Raw genomic sequence first — 21,659 nt, 5'->3', positions numbered from 1 at the left:
TACAACAATATAGTGCTGGCCGATTTCATATAGGTTAATTTGAATGCATTTTTGATGTGCTCCAACATATCGATTGCGGCATTTATAATACTAATTGTAACTTAAATTCTATAGTCCCTTGTATTCAATTTTCTAGTGCAATTAGGACTTTTAGATCACACAATCAACAAATGAGTGCATGCTTGGATGTACCTGGATGGATCATATCGTATTGATAATAGCCTCCCATAAAAATTGCTTCTTTTAGAATTGTCATTATGGTCAATTTTCAAAAAGATATTATCTTAATAGATGGTTGTAAAAGTTGTATCCAGATAACCAAAATGCCCTTCATAGTTTAAAACATTAAATATCTCACCAATTTGCTTTTCTTATATAAGAAAATAGTTTTCAAAATTCAATTCCTCAAGGATGAGCCGGAGAAGGAGACATGCAAAGGAGGGAAGTGGCGGAGAGGAGAATGAAGAGAAGAGAAGGAGGCGACGACTAGAAGGGAAGATGAGGAGAAAGATTATTAGGGTTTTTGTTAAATGAGTTGAGTTCCTGCCAAGAATAGGTAGACATAATCCCAACAGAATGGTCTTCGAGTGGTGATCAGGTCTAGCCTAAATCTGCTTCGGTCGGAGAAATCCAGTTCGAGTTCAGGCAGACTTCAAGCAGTTAGGCATTTGAGCAGCTTTAAGTGTAATTAGGTCAGGATAAGCTCAAAAATTTCAATACAAATCAAATAAAAGAATCAATTGCAATTATGTAAATTTCTTTTTTAAACATTCACGTGCCTTAATAAAAGTCTCTCTGTCCCTGCCTCCCTGGTTACTTTTTGAACATAGATTACTCTCCAAGTCTCAGCCCTGAGGCCCACTACCCATTTTTCATCAAAGAAAACAACTAAAAGATGCTTTCCAGATGGATGGGAAAGGATGGTGGAGAAGAATCACACAATATACATCATTGAGTTAATCTGATTCGGATCTCATCTCTTGTTATAGTGTAAAAAGAGTTAGGTTTTTGGCGTTTTAATAACGCATTTGATTAAATGAACAACTACTATCTGATAGCTCTAGCTTCTAAAATTCAGTTTTTAACCCTTGTGCTTCACATTGCATATTAGTATGGAACCAGTCAACCGATTGTTCCACTCCCCAGATGCTGAATTCATTATTAATATAAGAAGCATACCAAAACACTCTACATGAAAACAACCCACCACCACCAAGAGAGCAAGAGGAGGAGGTTGGTTCGATCTTGAGGAAGAAGATGGCTTCCTCTCAATCCCAATCCACGCCTCCTTCTCGTCACAACCCTCTCTTCGACGAGCTCCGGTGGGTGATCCAAATCCGCCATTCTTTGGAAGAGGAGGTCGAAGACGACAACGGCATCCCGGTGTCCGTCTTCAACGTCCCGAAGGCGCTGCAGGCGACCAAGCCCGACGCCTACGTCCCTCAGTTCATCGCCCTCGGCCCTTACCACCATTGGCGCGCCGAGCTCTACGAGATGGAGCGCTACAAGCTCGCCGCCGCCAAGCGGACCCAGAGGCAGTTCCACAGCCTCAAGCTGAGCAGCCTCGTAGAGCAATTCGTTAAGCTCGAACATAAGATCCGCGCGCATTACCATAGGTACGTACTGCTGTCTATAATAATAATTATTATTATTATTTTTAAAAGAAAAGGAAAGAAAGAATGATGCGATAGAGTTTTTTTTTTTCTTTAATGTACTTTTTAGGCATCTCGATTTCAATGGCGAGACGCTCGCGTGGATGATGGTCGTGGACGCGTCGTTCTTGCGTGAATTCTTACACATCTACGCCGTCGAAGAAGACGGAGGGGCCGGCAGCAAGCCTCTGAAGAGGTTGTCTTCGAGGATGTCGCATTTGATGGACTTCGCGGGGACTAAATCCGCCCATAATTCGATCCTTCGCGACATCATGATGATGGAGAACCAGATCCCCCACTTCTTGCTGAGAAAGATCATCGACCTGCAATGCTCGTCTTCTGAAGAAGCTGAAGGTACGCTGACCAGGATGCTCACTGGATTCATGAAGGAGCTCTGCCCGTTCAAAATGATGGAGAATTTCCCGAGCATCGACCCGGCGAAGCACGCGCACCTGCTCGAGCTCCTTTACTACATCATCGTTCCCAAGTTCGACGAATATGCCGGCGATACCGCCATCGAGATCGAGGAGCAGAATGATGCAGTGGACTCCAAGGATGAGACTAACGAGAATTCTGGCTACGTTCAGCAACTCTTTAGCTCTATCTATAACATTGGATCGAGTCTTAATGCCGCCCCGGTTCAATACGTCAAGAAAGTGATCATCTCTAAGCCCCTAAAGTTTCTGGTGAAGGTTCCTTGGAAGATCCTGAGCAGTTTGCCAGGATTGTCAATCTTAAAGCAGCCAGTAGAGTACTTGTTCTTCGCCCAAGGGGAGGAGAATCCAAGAGCAGAGGACCCAACTGCTTCTCACAACATCAACAAGCCACCGTTGATCGAAGAGATCATGATTCCATCGGTGTCGGAGCTCGTGGACGCCGGCGTAATATTCCAGCCGACTAATGGAGACTTGACAACTATCATGTTCGACGTAAAGACCATAACGTTCTACCTCCCAACCATCAGCTTGGACATGAACACTGAAGTAGTACTGAGGAACTTAGTAGCCTATGAGGCTTCAGTGGCATCTGGCCCTCTCGTTCTAACGCGGTACACGGAGCTCATGAACGGAATTATCGACACCGAGGAGGATGTCATGCTGTTAAGGCAGAGAGGGATCATCTTGAATCGAATGAAGAGCGACCGCGAGGTTGCGAATCTATGGAATGGGATGAGCAAATCAGTTAGGCTCACAAGGGTGCCATTCTTGGATAAAGTGATAGAGGATATCAACAAGTATCACAGTAGCAGGTGGCGAGTTAAGACTAAGAAGTTCATGAAGCAGTATGTGTTTGGATCCTGGCAGTTCTTGACATTTTTAGCTGCAATTTTGCTGCTGCTGCTGACTACCTTGCAGGCCTTCTGCTCAGTCTACACTTGTTCTCGCTGGTTTGGTGCTGTAAATGTTGGAACGCAGTAGATTCTTGTGCTATTACAAGTACAAATTGTGTGACTTATTTGTCTCTTTTGTTCATTGTTGGTCAATTGATTGTAATATTAAGCTAGTGGGGGTGATGGTTTGATTTGTGGGTCAATTAATTATTTACATGTTGTAATATAGAAAAAGAGTTTCTGATTGAAGAGATTAATGTGAATTTGTACTATATAAGAAAACCTTATATACACTTGATTTTGATGGATAGATTATGAGTTAAGTTTCAAACTCAGGTTCATTTTCATCTCTCAACACTCTAAAAAAGTTGAGCTGATAATGGATGGTGATATTTAATCTTCTACACTTCAATTTGTGCACTTCTTTATTTATATGTACTAATCAAGTCCTATTCTGCTTGCCTTAGAGGAAATACAATATAAAGAATGCTCAGTATTTTAGCCTTGGATCTAGTGATGAAGAAAGAACAACATCATTTGGAAGGACCACCATTAAGGATAGAAAAGAACTGCCACAAAGTTTGCCTTTCTTAGTCCTTTATAATAATAGTTGTGCAGTTGGCATCAGTTGACAGAAACTTTTTCTTCTTTTCTTCTTCTTCTTCTTCTTTCTAAGTTCACATATAAACCATATACTAATAAATGTTATGGAAATGCATGACTTGTTTATTACAATAGGCTGCTCATTGTTTGTGTGTGCTTATGCTTAATTATTATGCATTGTCATAGAGATTGCTCAAGTTTCGCTAGCTCATGACAGAGGTAATAAGTTCAAACTCGATGCAGATATTGAGGCTAATATTTAGTACAAAATTAAAAATCTCTTCAATCTTTTCTAAGTTGTAGAATTATTATGTCCCTCTAATTAAAGATGTATTAATTGAAGAGGGAGAAAATTTATTTTTTCTATTCCTTTCTCTCCCAGCCTTTTCTCCATCTCTTCTTCATTCACTTCTAACATTAAAACAAGGTGTAAAATAATCCATCTTGCTTTTCTCTTTTGCTGGATTAATTAGATATTCTCATCTAACATTAAAAGAAGCTAGTGGCCTTTTCTTTTATAATCTACTGCCACTTGCATGGTCTGTGAGTCATCTTCATGTGGCATGGCATTACAGGATAAGAGGTTAGCTGACACCCTGTATCTTATCCTGGAGATAGTTTTCTTCTCTCTTCTTTCTTGTTTCTTTCTCTGCTAGGTTGGCACATAACACATTAATGCTATGGTTTAGAATCCTCCTAGATTCCACATGATGAATAAAAATTCTTTTATCTTTATAAATGATGTTAAATTAATATAATATTGGATAAGTATATATCCTGCTTGATAACCAATCAAACCAAGAACTTAAGCTTATAAATAACTGATAAATAGTATATATATATATGTGCTAATATATATGTGTCCTTATACTCTACACATGGGTAGACTAATAATGAGGTTTGGATTACAATATTTAGGAAAAATAACTCTATATCATGTTAGAATATTACTTTACATGAATTGTATATTAGTTGATGACAAGCTAAGAATGCATGTCATAACTTATAAGGGTAGAAGAAGTTAAAATAAAACAGTTAAATATATTTTACCTTCTTGTTTTTATGTCTAAAATCACTTTACGCTTATGTACTTTAAAAAGTCTCAAACTAGTCTTTATACTTACAGTTAAAGAGAGACTGTTAATTTTTCCATCAAAATTAACTGAGCACACCCAAGATATTTCAAAAATTGAATGAAGGACTGAATTTACTCTATTTTTTTAACTTTTTATAGATAAATATGTCTTTTTTTCTCATATAAATATTTCTTTCACTTTGAAAAATACCCACATATTTTCTTCTTTCGTTTTCTAGATTGTGCAAAATATATAGTAAATTTTATTAAACCTAGGCTTTTATGAAGTTTAATAATTATATCAAATATAAAAATAAGATAAATATGGATTAAAAAATCGAACAAAAAACACATCTATCTGCCTAATAAACACGAAGAGCTTTTGGTCATTTGAGTGTGCTCCATTAGTTTAGATAAAAAAAGAAAATTGACGATTAGAACTGGTTTAAGACTTTTTGAAGTACTGTAGATAAAATAATTTTAGACATAAGTATAAATCTCAATCTATTAATTCATGAATGAATGCTAGATGAACCCTTCGGTAATATATTTATTCTTACTACACTATATCATATGCATTACATTTTAGAAAACTCAAAATGAAAAATTTAAGAAGAAATCTAGAAATTTCCTGATAATAAACTGAAATTACTTTGGGCAAAGGCTTACATGACAATTTATAGGCTAACAGGGAAATCAAAATCCCTCATCTGATATAAAGATTTAAATTTTCATAAATAAAACGTTTCAATGTGGATTCAAAAACAACTACTTTGACTCAAAAACATAGGAACAAATGGAATTAAACTTCATGTTATACGTAGAAAGATATAAGCAAACAAACCAATCCTAAAATTAAATGATATTATGATACCATAACTTGGTAGCTAATAATGGGCGTGTTCTTTTGTCTATTGTAAAAGCTTTCATGAAGATATATTATTTGTTAATGTTTCAACTTGAACTATAAACTAGGCTTTGAGACAAAAAGATAGCTTATATATTACTTTGAAATATAGTTTGTCATTAACACTCTATCATATGAGTATTCATTATTCGACATTTATATTTTAATTTTAATAACAAAACATAGTGTGCTTTTAATGAATTCATTTTTATTTTCTTATTGTTAGTTAGCATTTAAGTTAGTAAAAAATTTCCCTCCATTATGGGCTAGCTAATAAGACTCAACCACCAAGTTATAGCTATTTAGATAACTCATTTAATTAATATAGCATTAGAGTTCGTTTTAAAAAGAACAAATAAAAAATAATAAAAGAAAATTTTACACAAAATCTAGTAAAAAAAACTCTACCTCCATGCACATAGCATAAGGCTTCTCTAAATAGCTCCAAAGTTTGCTTTCATATATGCATGGAAACCAACAAGGATAATATTTAAGTTGTTAGAAAATTACAACAAAAAAGAAACCTTATTTATTATATTAAAAATAAAGCATTCTCATTTCATTATATAAAAATAACCTAAGACAACCCGTTTGATGAATAAATATATTTTAATTTGACATTATGTTAGTTTAACTATATAACCGAATTAAGCCTTCAAAATAGCTTGGCGATAAACTAAAACTTTAATTTCTAACAAATTAAGATTAAATCAAGCCTCTAAAATATTTTAAGTGATTTTAAGTGATTTTGATCAACAATTCAGACTTGTTCATGACAACATAATTACTCTTATAAGTGATAAGTGTCAATCTGAGAAGCTGGCTGTTTGTTATCATATATTTAAGAAATATATATATATATATATATATATATATAAGATAGATTAAAAAATATATCTAAAGATTACACAGACAAGTGTGGGAGTTTGAGAGAAAAGATTGCCAATAAATCAAACATTCTAATTCCTGTTACTTTGAACTAAGGGTGAAATGGACATAAATATTTTAATTTTAATAATAAAATAAGAGGGTTAATATTAGTATAAGAAGTAATAATTATATTTGATGTAATATAAAGCTGATTTTAAAGTATTGAAGAATAATAAAATTGTATTGAAAATTAGTGATGTTTTAAATCAAACAATAAAAATACCCTTGAGTATATGTTAAATTAGTAATAGTAAATAGTATTTTTCTAAAAAAATATTATTTTTTGTTATAAATACGAGCTTAAAATGTTTTATATATCTGCATTAAAAATTAATGCGGACTTACAAATTCATAGCAGTGCGTGGTAGTACATGGCAATGCGTGATAGTCTATTGTAGTGCATGATAATATGTTGTAGTGTATGACAACGTAGTGATCATGCAATGTGTGTTAGTGTTAGAGCGCGTGACAATGCATTAATAGTGTGTGATAATCTGTTGTAATGTATGACAATACAATGCCCATGCAATGTGTGTTAGTGTGTTAGAGCACGTGACGGTGCGTTAATAGTGTGTGACAATCTGTTGTAGTGCATAGTAGTATGAATATTTATGTGACATAACTATTTCTTAAATAGAAAAAAGAGAGGAGAGAGAAGGAATCTCAACTATAGCTAAGGTTAAGGTGACATATAATCAAGTAAAATAATATGAGAAAGAATGATGCTTTATTATACAGAATAAGCTAAAATGTTGTTAGTTAATACACCAAAATAAGGAGGCTTATTCTAGAATAAACTTATTCTTGAACGAGGCTAAAATAATAAGAGTTTATATATATAGATTAATTATACTTGCAAAAAAAACCATTATCTATTTTGATATAAATCATCATACACAAACTGTTATTATTATTACGATAAAACCCATATGGGAATCGGCTTAATTCAATTCGTAATACTTTTGAACAGATTTGAGAATGTGACTTTCGAAGGGAATTTCAAAGGATTTAGCTGTTGGATCTTACTAAGATTTAGATATATTGTCGCCCTTGAATAGAGCTTTCCAATGAATTTAAGATTTTGAAATTTGGATGGCTAGATCTTGAGATATTGGCCTAATAGTGATTAAAGATCGAGTGGACCCAAGCTTGATAACCATTCAATGGCTAGATAGGTGCTAGGAGAACTCTTTTGAAGTGAAAAAGGAAAAGTTACTATAGAAGAAGGAATTAAGGGTTAGAGGAGGCCAATTATTAGATAAACTCCAATTAGGATTTTATCCACATATTTATAGAGGCTCATCTTTTTGACCCAAACAATTAAATTAAAATCCTAAAAAACCAACAGTTCTCATTGCAAATACCGTTCTCTGTCTTTGTGAATACACAATTCTCATTTTCTATTTCTGTAAACGCATACAGGCGTTTGCATGACCCGTTCGAACACGGGTCCTTGCCCCCCACAAGTAAAAGGCATTATTTTCTCAAACAAAATCAAACTAGATAAATATGCTCATCCTAATGAACCTAATGTTACGAGTAGATCCAATCTAACCGAGTCGTATCAATATCATAATAAGGGTATTAGTATCTTTTTATAATTAACTTGAAAGTTCAATTAAATTCTATCTCTTTAATTATTTTTTTAATTATTTACATATATCTCTCGTTATTTTAAGATTGATTTAAACTAAAATTTGGTAAGTAATAGTGACAGAGAATCAAATTTAAATTGAAGCCCATCTCCGGTAAAGGTAAAAAATCAAATCTAAATTGTCTAGTATTAAATAATATCTTCTATAATTAAGGCATAACCATATCTAAAGAAATTTTAACAAAAAAAAATGTGTAACTCGGAAGTTATGCACACTAATCTTCTTAACTAATATACTCTTTTTTTTACGTAATGTGATTTTAGAACCGAAAATCAATACCGGATATGAAAACTAGTTATTATAGTTATTAGATTAGAATTATAAATTTAAGAGGGGTATTAAAGTATTTGTCCTTTTATTTTTTTTCTTCTACAACACTAGTAGAAAGGGAAGTTTTCCATAGTCTAGAGCATTAATAATGTATCACAAAAATAAGACATGAGTGTTGCATATAAAAATGGACAATAGTTTAGAAATTTTAAATATAATTATCCCTCTCATTTAACCCAAACCTAAGAAGGGATCAAAGTTTTTTTTGACCCAATGGGTTGGGTTGGGCCGGGCCTAATAGTTTTCAGTTTTATTGAACTTTAGGTCGGGCTTGAGTTTGATAACATTTTAATATATATATATATATATATATATATATTAAAATCTAATTATATGTTATTTATTCCTTTACAATAGAGTTTTGTAAAGCTTAAAATCTAGTGAGCTGTGTTTTGGGTTCGAAGTAATTAAAATTATATTAGGTCACATTAAGCATGAATCCATTCAAAATAATAGGGTTTGAAACCGAACATGACCCAAACACGACTCAACTCATTGTTTGTACAATTAGAGCAATTTAACACCTTACATTTTTATATATTTATGGTTTATACCTATAATTTTTATATTAATAAATTACACAATATATTTTATTAAATATTTATATGACAGATACTTATGTTAGATTATTACCTAAACTTAACTAAATTTTTAGGTTTAATTGCTTGCACAAAAGATATTACCAAAATACACCCATTGAGTCTAAACTTACACTATGACCAAAGAGTTTGTAGGGTCGGCTTCAACTCGGAGTAATTGTTGTGAATAAAATTGCTCGGTTGTTTGACGTGATGACTTGGTTTTTTTTTGATAGTTTGGTGGTATGGTAACTTTGAAGAGCAACATAGTAGTTTGGGGTGATGACTCGATGGTATTTAAGTTGTAACAATAACTCATTAGCACAATGATTTGATGTCTATAATAAAATGACTTAGTATGTTGGCTAAAACTTAATGAGATTGTCTTATAGCACGGAAGAGATAAAATGTGTTCAATTCAAGTCTTTTGGTTTTAAATAAAGACTTTTTTAATTTAAATTGCACTTGGTTTTTGATTTAGCATATAAAATTAAGTACATATTTTTTTTATGCATCTTTTATTATAATGAAGAGCACACAATTTATATATGAGGTGCACACTAGAATAAAATATGAACCAACATTTACACTAAAGATCATGGGTTTTTAAAAAAAATAAAATCAAACTAGCCCTATTTTAAAGTTTTTTATTTACCTAAATAGACCACACTCTAAATTTAATACTGAATTTTTTTCTAATAAAACAGCATTTTAAAAAACACTCTAAAGTTTAGTATTTTATTAAATAAAATAAAATAAAAATAAAAAGTAAAATTCGATGGAGCTATCATATATTTTTTGTTTTGCAATTCTAAGTACAATTGGCTATGGAGAATAACAGCGCTATGTTAATTTATAGATATTTTTCATAATCTTCGTAATGACATATTTATGATTAAAATATATTACAAAGTTATGATTCTATAAGCTTTTTTTTTAATACTTTTTATTTATCTATTTTTCTCATTTTAAGTCTGATTAAGCTTCGATCAAAATTATTATATATTTTTTTCATCTTCATAATGACATTTCATATGTTAAAAGTAAATTATCCATTAGAAAGTTATTACCTAAAAACTAAGTAATTCAGCATCATAACAAGCTGATGAATAATTTAGTATTATTAATACTTAGTCCCTATTAAAGCTTTAAATTTTTAAATATTTTTAACAAAAATGCTGTTAAGATTAGTACTTTACTTAGCAAAATGCTTAACAATTATTTTATTTAGAGTTACACTGAAATAAGTTTTTAGTATTAAATTTGGGGTGAGGTCCATTTGCGTAAATAAAATTGAAAAGAAGGGTAGTTTAGTAAAAGAACTAGGACATCTTCTCCTCTGCAACATAGCGGCCCCTCCCTATCATCCCTCACCACTCCATCGTCCTTCCCCCTCCCCTCGGCGCCGCTCTCTACCACCACCTCCTCTCCTCCGCCGTCGAGTTCCTCCACTCCGACGGAGGCTTCTTCCTGTAGACGAGACATTTTGTTCTTATTCCTGTCGACTCCGACATTTGCTTCTTCCACGGCAACTGCCGACTTCGCAGTTGAAACCCTAAACCCAAGTTCGACAGCCGATCCCTAAACCCAAACACTAGCAGATCTATCCAAGCGGTTAGATGGGGCGAAGAATACTAAATGACGCTCTAAGGACGATGGTGAACGCGGAGAGGAGGGGAAAGGCCACCGCCAACCTGCAACCCGTCTCCACCGTCATGACCTCCTTCCTCAGAATCATGAAAGATCGAGGTTTGCATATCCTTCCTTGGCCCTACGTTTTGCTCTGTTTGATGTCTGTTTCTCCTTGTAGGATTTGATCATGAGTAGATGTGACATTTAAAAGAGATCAGGATATTTTACTGCCACGGTTGATGTTTGTTTCTAGAGTAGGCTGAAAGAATTACAAGTTAATTGTTTGATGAGATGGTTATATGGAAGTAAACTCTGTAGACGTCTTAAGATTTATCCTTATGCTAGAAATTTCATTGTTTTTCTTTAATTGGGTTGGCATGTAAATTGCTTAAAGAGACAGGCATTATGAGATAGGAGAAAAGAAAAAACAGCTTAGAGTAGAAGTACAGCGACAAGCTTCTAGAGTGCAGGAAACTCATTTATAGATTTTGAATCTAATATTTAGCTGCAGTTCATTGTGCTTGATGTAAATAATAATAACATTGTTTTTACTAGTGGTTGTTTTGAGCATTGCTACTTTTCTCAATTGTAAATCATGTTTTTAACTTATGATACATTATTTTACAGGATATATTAAAGATTTTCAGGTCTTTGATCCACATAGAGTGGGAAAAATTACTGTAGAGTTGCAAGGTAGGATAAAGGATTGCCGTGCTCTTACTTATAGACAGGACATTAGGGCTAAGGACATTGAACAGTACAGACTGCGAATGCTTCCGACACGTCAGGTGTGTATGGTTTATTCATTGTTATAAACATTCGTTTGTTACATTAGGTTGCATTCTTTGCAAAGTAGGTTATGCATGCATGTTGCTGCTCTGTGAGTTTGTGCATGTTCTGAACTGTGTTATTGAGGTTCGGGACAACTAGGAAATCACATCCAATGTCTAGCAAGAGCTCTATGATGGATACTGAAAAATCTAGGGCAAACCCTAATATGAACTATGCGACCTCTTATGAGAAGATTTACCAGTAAATAATGATCGGTAAATAGTAAGCAATGCAAATGCATGAGATTTATGTGAAAAACCCAAACTAGGGTAAAAACTATGGATCATTTTTACTGGGATCAAATCAACCACTAATAAAATAGCAATTACAAGAAGTACTTACAAAATACCTACTGAATCCCACAACTATATCTAAAAATCTCTTTTTCGTTAGATTGCACGATGAATTACTTCACATGGTTGATTGTATCGATTTCTTTGATCTTTGAGATCGGACGAACTTGTCTCAGTGATCCTCGAGAGAATAAATTGCATCAACGAACAATGATGAAATGATCAAGAAGTATCCTGAAGCGCTTAAATTTTTTATCTTTTTTGATCAATGAAGAACTATCAATAACTCTCTGCTAAAGCTTCAGTTTTCATTCTTCAATTCAATCACCCACTTCTAGGGTTCAAGGACTTATATTGGTTTGCAAAACAGACAAGAAACCTAATTCAAGTCAGTCCAAATAAGTCTTTTCCGTTGGGGCATTCAAACACCCTTGATTAACTTGGGCTCTTCAACCTTGGCCTTTCGAACTCCCGCAAGGTCCGTGCAAACACCATAAGGACTTTTCTGCGCTTGGGTATACACGTTTGAATGCCTATGGGAGCCATTCGAACGCCTAAAGCCCATGACTGTTCTCAGGCAAATGCGTTTGGACCAAGGATTCGGGATCGGCCGAAACGGATCGGGATCGGCTATAGTCGATCCCGATACTCGGTTTCGGCCTGCTGCAGGCTGCAGCAGCAGGCAGCTGTCTGCTTACAGCAGTAGCTGTCAGCATCAGCTGTTGCTGACAGCAGCAGCTGACAACTACTGCTGTCAGCAGCAGCTAGAGAGAGAGAGGGAGAGAGAGGAAGGGAGAGTGAGGGAGAGAAAAGGAGAGAGAGAGAGAGAGGGAAAAAGCAAGAGAGAGTGAGAGAGAGAGAGAAAATGAAAGAGAGAGTGAGGGAGAAGGAAAGATTAAAAAAAAGGGTATGAGAGAGAGGAAAAAAGGAAGAGAGAGTGAGAGAGAGGGAAAAAGCAAGAGAGAGTGAGAGAGAGAGAGAGAAAATGGAAGAGAGAGTGAGGGAGAAGGAAAGATTAAAAAAAAGGGTATGAGAGAGAGGAAAAAAGGAAGAGAGAGTGAGGGAGAGGGAAAGATTAAAAAAAAGTTGAGAAAGAGAGAGAGAAAAAGATAAAAAAAAGAATATGGGAGAAAATAAATACTTTAGACTAACAATTAGAGGGATAGAAAAGAAGAGAGGGAGAAAAAGAGATTTTTACTTTTTAGGCTTTATATGTGAGTAATTATTATTTCTTATTTTTTTATAATTTTTTCTAAATTTTTAGAAATTTCTTTAATATTTTTAATAATATTTAGAATTTTATTTAATTAAAATAGTCCGATCCGATACAGGCGGCCAATACGGCCGATACAGCCGATACGTATCGTTTTTTCGGACGGCCGATCCCGATCCCGATACCGATTTTTGGAACCTTGGTTTGGACGGGTCGTTTGAACGCCTAAAAAGACCAATTGTTCTTAGGCTCACCACGTTCGAACTCCCAAAATGCACAAATATTCTCGGTCATATGCGTTCAAACGCCCATGGAGGCTGTTCAAACACCTTAAGCTGGTTCTATCCTCGGTTTGGTGCGTTCAAACGCCGACTTGAAATCAACTTTATATCATGCTCTTTACACATTCTATCAACACAATTAATATAAGGTTTTGTTCACTTAATTGCCAACAAAGTAATATTATAGATACTAATAATTCTTCTTGGCAAATGATCAACTTTATGCTTTTAGTAGTTATTTTCACATGCATTCCAGTACCTTAACAAAGACAAGCTAAGTGGGAATCAGGTTTTGAAGAGACTATTTTCTAAAGGGGGAGGATTTCTTTTTAACGAGTATTTTATGGAACTACACAAACCATAAATCTTAATCTTGAGCATGTATATTGTTTTTCATTCTTTATGTTCCATTTTAAATTCAAGGTCTCTTCTACAACCATCTGACTGTTTTCGAGCAAACAAACCCGAGAAGCAGCAAAAATGAGCTGAAGTAGCACTCAGGAAGATTGTTATTTCAGTCCTGGAACTTATAAGTAATTTCCATCACAAGAAGGCATTGCTTGGAACTTCAATGTGCAATGTTCATGGTTCTGTTGAGCTTCAATCTGCCAATTACCTTCCATGAGTATGTTGGCCATTTTAGAAAGTGCTTGAAGTCTAAGACCTTCTGTCACTTATCATGATTATTATTATTATTTTGGATATTTCCACCATTCTTTATAGGTCAAGAAGATGCTGTAGCATATAAGTTGTTGTCATGTTTGGTGCTTCTTATCTTGAATATTCAGCTCAAGATTCTATCTTGATCTTGGATTTTCTTGCTGGCTGGATGGTAGCACCTGCAAGGTCTGCAGACTGTGAGAATGCTATCGGTTCTGCTTGCAGATGTGTGCCTTGACACTAAGCTGGGCACCGTTTGAGGTTCATGCCTATTGTTGATAGCTAAGCAGCTTCCGTATGCCACTGGCATGATGACCATTGGTCTTAACTATTTAATGTTAAATGTACTTGCAGCATTTGTTAAAAAGTTTAGTTTGTTTAAGAGAACTTGGTTCATGAAAAGGCACACTAGGCAGAACAATCTAAGGCAAATTTTTTATTGGAAGAATCATGATCATATCATAGATATTGTGCAATAAGTGAAGTGCATAAGCTCCCTAGTCTTTGTTGGGGCTTTAAGGCTTAGTTATCAAAGCAAGGCCAAATATTTAACATTCCTAGGGTCAGATCATCAGGTAAATAGTTCAACCATTGTTCATCAATCAGATTGTTGGTTTATTAATATAAATTGCTATGCTAGTTGATGTCTTGCTACTTTTGATCTATGCCTACTAGTTGATGTTTTGCTACTTTTGATCTATGCTTGTCTACTTAAAAGTATTTTAGTTTTTATACATCAAGTAGCTTGCATAAAGAATCTTGGTCAATAAATTAGATAGTTAATTTGAAGATTGCCGTACCGGCCGATATTTATCATGTCAATGTAGTGTCAACTTGTGGCATATGGTGTGCTGATGGGCAATGGCACCACCTAAAGTACTTAAGAAAACTTCTTATGAGTGAGAAGGTCTCGTATAAATTTTTGTCGCTGCATGGAGAAGGGGGATGCCTTAGTGGCCATTTAGTTTTTTTTCCTTCTAATCGTATAATGAAGGTGGGAAAGTTTAAAGGATAATGGATGCAATCCATTATTGTAAGTTACTTTCCATTATCACTTAAATTTGGATCTGTTAATATAGTCAGATCCACTATCACTCAACTTAGGATCCATTACTATATTTTATGATCCACTATCATAAGTCATAAACCCATCATCTTTTTCGCCCTCTCCTTTGCGACTCAAAAACCCTAGTGGTTGCAACGACGGCAATGACTAAGATGGAGAAGCGGTGGTGAGGACTTCCAACATGTTTCTCTCTCCTTTTTCTCTCTTCTTGCCCCATCTTTCTCTCTTTTCCCTCTGGTCTTCTCCACATGCATGACAATTTTTGATTAGAAGTTCCTTTGCAATCTCCTAGGTCCTTAATAAAGACAACTGTACATCTAAAAGGTATAACAAATATATTGAGGTTAACATATCTATATAAAAAATTGAAAGATCTATATGCTTCTTAATTCTATATAGCATCTGAAATGTATTGTAATTTGTGGCATTATAACTTTTGCCAGTTCAGACTAATAAATCTATACATGCTTCTCTTGAAACTCTTGCTGCATAGCTAGAAGAGCTCCAACATCATCCTACAGCATTTTAGTTGTTTCAAGTTATGGCTGCCTGTGTAAGTTCTTGTCTCCAATGGCCACCTATACTGCAGTACTAGCAATGGAGAAGGATTAAAAGTTGTATGTAATTTTATCACCTATACTATGTATAGTGCTTCTGGTCTCTAAAGTAAGAATCAACCAGTTTTGCTATTTGTATTTGTCATGTAAGGGATTGCTTTAGGTTATTGAGTAATCAATAGGTTTTCAACTGATTACCTTCGCACAACCCCTCCAGTTCATTGTACGCAAGTTTCTTAATTAGGTAAATTTTGTAGGCATAGTACTAATTTTATTTAGAAATCTAGAAATTGACAACTTTACTACAGATTATTTCTCAGTATTCTCATGTTGTAATCACTCCCAATTGACGTTGATATATATATATATATTTCTGAATGGATGGCATTTATGTTTCCTACAAAGCACTAGGGAAAGAAATAAGTTTGACTTCATTTACCTTTTGCAGTGGGGATATGTTGTAATCACAACTCCTAACGGTGTTTTGGATCACGAGGAAGCAATTAAGCAAAATGTGGGTGGCCAGGTTCTAGGTTATTTCCATTAAGAAAGTCAGGAAGTCATGCCTTTTTGCTCTAGTGGGCCTTTGAACTTGTGGCCTTACATAATCACAGGACTGCAGATTTTAATGCATCAAAATTCTTTTATCTACCTGTGTAGTTTTCCTACTGAAATATTTGGTACGAACTTAAGAGCACTTGTGCATGTTACCACCCTTTGAACTGATCAGTGGATATTTGGTCTTGCACTACCTGCATATAATTTCTTTGCCCTGTTTGTTGAAAATTTCATAGCTCAGTTGGGAGTGGCAGTCTCTCGTCTTCGGTTCTCCAGGTACTAAATGAAGCTTTCCTTTTCATCAATCTAAGTCTTGCTCACTATTGATACTGGTCAGTGCAGTTGTTGATTTGCCAATCTATTGGAAGGATAAGGTTTCTTCCCACTGCCATTCAAAAGTTTATAAGGAGGTCTAGTTTGATCAGTTTAATTAGGACACTTGTCCTATTAAGAACTTCCCTGTGGTATTCTAACATAATATTTCTTAGTTGATATCCTTTTATTTAAAAGTAGTTGGGTTTATTAAATGAATGTTGTTATATGAAAATTTTAGGGAGAAGAAGTGGTAGATTACTTGGGCAAATAAAGTTTATCAGGAGGTCTACTATAGTCACTATGAAGTTTCTACTTTTCTTTAAGAAAAAGTCCTAGTTTGATTCAACATTTCAATTTAAGATTTAGATCCTACAATTTTGAGGTTTCTAGCTAAAAGTATTACTATTTTACTATTCTTTTTTAAATTATTCACTAAAATACTATAGTTGATTCTATGTATGCATCACTTCAGTAAATGGGCGTGTACATCGCTGACTGGATTGAATATAAACTTAAATGTTCTGTTGCTCTAAAAAAGTTTACACCTCAAAGAAATGTTTCTCAAGAGCAAATATTTATAAAATCTCTTAAAACTCTTGAAGAGTCTCTGCTTCAAATAGATGTATCTCTAGAGCATATTAAGACTCATGAATAAGTCCGTGGTTCCAATAGATACTCCGGAAGTGCATATTAAGAATTAAGAAGAAGTGTATGATTCAAATAGATGCTCTTGAAGAGCATATTAAGATTCATAAAGAGGTCTATACTTTAAATAGATGCTCCTGGAGAGCATCTTTGTGATAATGAAGAGTTATGCTTCAAATAATTCTCTTTAAGAGCATATTCAGACCATGGTTCCAAGTTCTGGATTCCATTTCGGTTTCAAAGTTTATATTTTTAAAATAATAAAAAATTCTAAAAATTAACAGAAAATTTAAGAAAAAAAATATCATAAAATCTTAAAAATTACATAAATTAAGACATGTCACAAAAAATGAACCAATAGTCACTACAGATGGAAGAGAGCTATAGTTTGGAGTTGAGAAATAAAGCTCTCTTTAATTCATGTGAGAGGGGGGATGATAGGAATTTGGAAGGATTTAAATGAATTTTGGCCAACTTTTCAAACCATAATTCAGACTAATTAAAAAGGCATGCTCTAAATAGATGCTCTTAAAGAGCAAATTGAGACTCCTGAAGAAGTCTATATTATAAATAGATTCTCTTGGAAAGTATACTAAGACTAAAGAAGAAATCTATTTGTCATACTTATACCCATGAAGCAAAATGATATTATTCACAAAGGATAGTAGTTTTGAAAGAAGCTATAATACCTACTGATAAATCCAATCTCATAGGGTAAATACCTCCTGGAAAGGTGCAGAAAGTATTGAAGAATGCCAAAGTTACATTCATTGGCAAAACATTAAAAATATTTGGACTAGTAGTTCAAACATATGAAGATGTCGAACAAAAACGCAATGAGAAAAATATGATCCAAGGCTCTGTCTGACTTATAGTGCAAGATTTTTCAACATAGACCCAGAATGGATTAATAATCGGTAGATTACATTTTGATTTGTTTTTTTTTTCCAACGATTTATCAATCTTTGATACTTATATTGGTCATTAGATAATGACATATACATGAAACATCCTTGAAGGTTCAAAATGCCTGAATCAAAACCTAGAAACTTGTATTGTATTAAGCTTCAAAGATCTTTACATGGGTTAAAATAATAATTAGGATGCATGTGGAATAACCGGTTCAGGGAATATCTACTAAGAGAGGAATATATAAATAATTTGGTTTGTAACATCGCATTTTTATAAAAGATATCTAATTTTGGATTTGCTATTATTGTAGTATTATGTTGATGATTTTAAATCTTATAGAGACTCGTAAAGAGCTCAGAGATGCTGCAAATTATTTGAGATGAAAGATTTTGGGAAAATAAAATTTGTCTCAACACGACTATTTCTCAAACATCATGCACAGAAAAAGGTCTGAGATGGTTTTATATGATCAAAATTTACCCTTTGAGTTCACTAATAGGCTCACTTTATATAAAATACATCGTTTTTGACCTCAAGAAGATGGAAAACAATTCATTGGTCCTAAATAAAAAGCTTGATTCAGCTGTGCCTATCTCCTAAAGGAGGCATCAATTGTTAGAATGTTACAAAAAACTAGGTAAAGGGTCATCGGACCCTACCAAGACCGAGCATGAATTTGTCTTTTCCCGTTTAGCCACTCAGTTGGCCACCCGGTTACATTATTTTAGAACATGAGTGACTCGAGAATTTTCAAAAGAGCTGAGCAAAAATATACACTCGATAACTAACCCCTTTAGTCTCTAGGGGCAACCAACTTTTGCCTTCAAAATTCTAACTAGCCCCCGCTACCTAAAGTCAGATTTGACCTCGATGCTGGTGTATTCTATGCTAGTTTGAGACCAAGATGAAGGGCCAACCCTTCCACGAGCATAACTAACTCTCCTGGGATAGGGTCCCAAGTAGCTGGCAGAAGTGAGCCACCCAATGCCCTTAGCACTGCACTTGCTCTGCATCGACGCTCCTAGAGTGAGTAGGCACCATCAACGTTTACCTTCACCCAACCCATCGAGGGTTGATCTAGTGTAAATTACCATATCTTAGTCAATTTGATGCACTTATGCACCTTACAAACACTACTTACAAATACTACAATATCAAATGCAGCCTTTTCAATCAATTTATCAGTAAGATATAGTTCTTCTTCAACATGAAGGTATTGGAATTGAATTAAACATAATCTGTGATATCTTTGTAGAACAATTGATATGGGTATGCAGATGTAGGATATCTTTGTAATCATCATAATCCTAAATAATATATATTTTTACTTATGACAATACCGCTATATCTTGGCAACTAATAAAAAAAAATTTAATGGCAACATCCTCAAATCATGCGAAAATACTTGCAATTTATGAAGTAAGTGCAGAATGCATTTAGGAAAAATATAGGTTATATTCAATCAGAGATACTCATATATTCTATATGAAGACAATATATCATGTATAATACAAATTAAAGGAGGCTATATCAGAGGTGATAGCAGTACATATATTTCACCAAAATTTTCTAGATATAGCTATCTAAGAGAGCCATCATATTAATATTCAGAAGATATGTTCAAGTGATAATTTAGCAGAATTATCATGACACTAGTACAACATTTAAGAAATTGGTGCTGTAAATTATAATTTTAGCAGTGAATATTAATTTACAGCTAAGATTTAGCAATAAAGGTCAACCTTCTCTTCTTCTCCTTCTCTTCTTCTCCTTCTCTCTCATGCCTTTCTTTTATTCTAGAAAACCCTAGTTTTACACCCAAAAAAAAAATTTTCCAAAAACTCCGGACAAGAATGAGGGGAGGGGAGAGGCTAAAGTAACTACCTTAGTTTGCCAAAGACGACAACTAGGCCATTGCTAAGTTTTCCTTATAGGCCAACACATAAAAAAAACCAGGAGAGTAATGGATAAGGGGAGTAGAAAGTGCAATGAAAATGATAGAAGGAGAGGAAAAAGGTGGGGCTTTTATGGAAAATGGAGTCGGGTTCTATGGAAGATGGTGGCGGCTCTATGTAGGATGCACATGGTTCGTGTAAAGAAGAGAAGAGTCAAAACTTTTATCTAGTCATTGATACCATGTTATTTCTGGTAGTATAATAGTTGTTAGTCTTTTCGTATATAATTTTATACCATTTCAGTAATTGTCTATCATACTTGTTTGAAATTTTGAGATACTGTTTCATCGCTAATGTTAAAATGTTTCTTGAACAGCACAATTACTTGTATTTCCAGATAATGTATATAAAAACATTGCAACTTGCTCTTCAACTGCAACTCCTTTAGTATTATGTAGAAGATTTTTCTCTTTTAAAAAATTCACAAGGGCACGAAAGATTTGAGCATCCATTCGAAAATGACTTTTATGACGACTTTCATGTCCTTCAAGAATTTTTTGAATATATGCTGCATTTGTTAGAATCGATATATAACAAAACTGTCTATCTGATTGATTATCAAATAAATTTGAAAAAATAACGAATATCATATTATTATCCTCTTGATTTATTCGCCTCCAATAATCCAAATCCATGAATATGTAGAGTAGAAATGAAAAAAAAATTAAGAAATAAGTGGATGCTCTTATTTAAGAAAAGATTGGTCATATTTATAGAGTTCATTGTCGTACTTATAACAACTAGTGAGGGTAAAATTGAAATTTTTTTTTTGCAACGGCAAGTTCGCCAATGGCTAGTTTTTTAAAAGCCTGCTCATCCAAACACCATATAGTTTTAAAACTCTAAAGTTTTTGACTCCATAGTAATAAAATATGTATCTTTTTTTTACCATGGTACTAAAACTCCATAGAAAAATTTTATATTATATCCAAACACGATTTAATAGTGAAAACATACATTTACCCTTTCTAATTTATATTACGAGACCTAGAGGTGAGAAGAAAATAACAACCTTTTTTACTCTCTTGTGTTCTTTGACTATATTCTTGTGCTTAAGTATGTAGGCTCCTCATTATACAACATTTTTCTCATTATAAACTATTCATTAACTTATAAATTTTTGTTATTGGGCCCTCCCTCTTTTATTTAGAACAAAGTTTAATTTTTTAGAGAAAATTACAAATAAAACTGTAGAATTTGATTATATTATAAATAATCCCTCATTTTATATTATATATAAATAAGGCTAAATTAAGCGTTGTAATACCGAACCCCACATAAGATTAATTAAAAAACCCAAAACTACTATTGTTTAATCTCAAATATCATACTAGGGGAGTGAATAAAGTTAATTTAGTCATTTAAAATAGATAAAATATTCTACTATATATTTTATTAATTGTTAAATAAAATTAACTCATGGTTTTTTTAAGAGAAAAGTGGAACCTTAAAGAGTCTCCTCAATTAAAGCGATTTTGCCTCTGGTAGAGTCCTCGAACTCTCATACAATATTAACTTCGTCTATCATTTGAGTATCATTTGTTTAGTATTTAATAATAAAAAGAGGGAGCTTTATTTATAATATAGCTAAAATGATGGGTGTAACTTATAATTTTTTCTTAATTTTATATTATTTTAATCCTATGTTTTACTTTGTTTAACTGTCAACCACCAACATTCC

General features: G+C 33.7%; 2 protein-coding genes across 2 annotated transcripts; both read left to right on the top strand.

Moving 5' to 3' along the window:
- The first annotated feature begins 1,141 nt into the window (after positions 1-1,141).
- On the top strand, positions 1,142-3,256 carry LOC140760573 (putative UPF0481 protein At3g02645). The gene is made up of 2 exons (XM_073097583.1): positions 1,142-1,616; positions 1,723-3,256. Exons 1-2 carry the CDS (start codon positions 1,258-1,260, stop codon positions 3,068-3,070), a joined length of 1,707 nt encoding a protein of 568 aa, XP_072953684.1. The 5' UTR covers positions 1,142-1,257; the 3' UTR covers positions 3,071-3,256.
- Positions 3,257-10,414: 7,158 nt separating this feature from the next.
- Positions 10,415-16,244, top strand: LOC140759857 (small ribosomal subunit protein uS8my-like). Its single transcript, XM_073096522.1, has 3 exons — positions 10,415-10,809; positions 11,320-11,480; positions 16,042-16,244. Exons 1-3 carry the CDS (start codon positions 10,680-10,682, stop codon positions 16,138-16,140), a joined length of 390 nt encoding a protein of 129 aa, XP_072952623.1. The 5' UTR covers positions 10,415-10,679; the 3' UTR covers positions 16,141-16,244.
- Positions 16,245-21,659: the final 5,415 nt, after the last annotated feature.

The sequence above is a fragment of the Typha angustifolia genome, chromosome 5 (genome assembly GCF_048772165.1).
Source record: "Typha angustifolia cultivar Huaian chromosome 5, ASM4877216v1, whole genome shotgun sequence".
NCBI lineage: Eukaryota > Viridiplantae > Streptophyta > Magnoliopsida > Poales > Typhaceae > Typha > Typha angustifolia.
Note: the sequence above shows the minus strand (reverse complement) of the source record. Positions and strands in the feature narration are given on the sequence as shown.

Excerpts from the sequence above, each read along its gene's own strand:
- LOC140760573 (XM_073097583.1), top strand. The coding sequence starts at position 1,258 with ATGGCTTCCTCTCAATCCCAATCCACGCCTCCTTCTCGTCACAACCCT. Across the intron at positions 1,617-1,722 it reads ATCCGCGCGCATTACCATAG|GCATCTCGATTTCAATGGCG; the intron begins GTACGTACTGCT and ends TGTACTTTTTAG.
- LOC140759857 (XM_073096522.1), top strand. The coding sequence starts at position 10,680 with ATGGGGCGAAGAATACTAAATGACGCTCTAAGGACGATGGTGAACGCG. Across the intron at positions 10,810-11,319 it reads CAGAATCATGAAAGATCGAG|GATATATTAAAGATTTTCAG; the intron begins GTTTGCATATCC and ends ATTATTTTACAG. Across the intron at positions 11,481-16,041 it reads GAATGCTTCCGACACGTCAG|TGGGGATATGTTGTAATCAC; the intron begins GTGTGTATGGTT and ends TACCTTTTGCAG.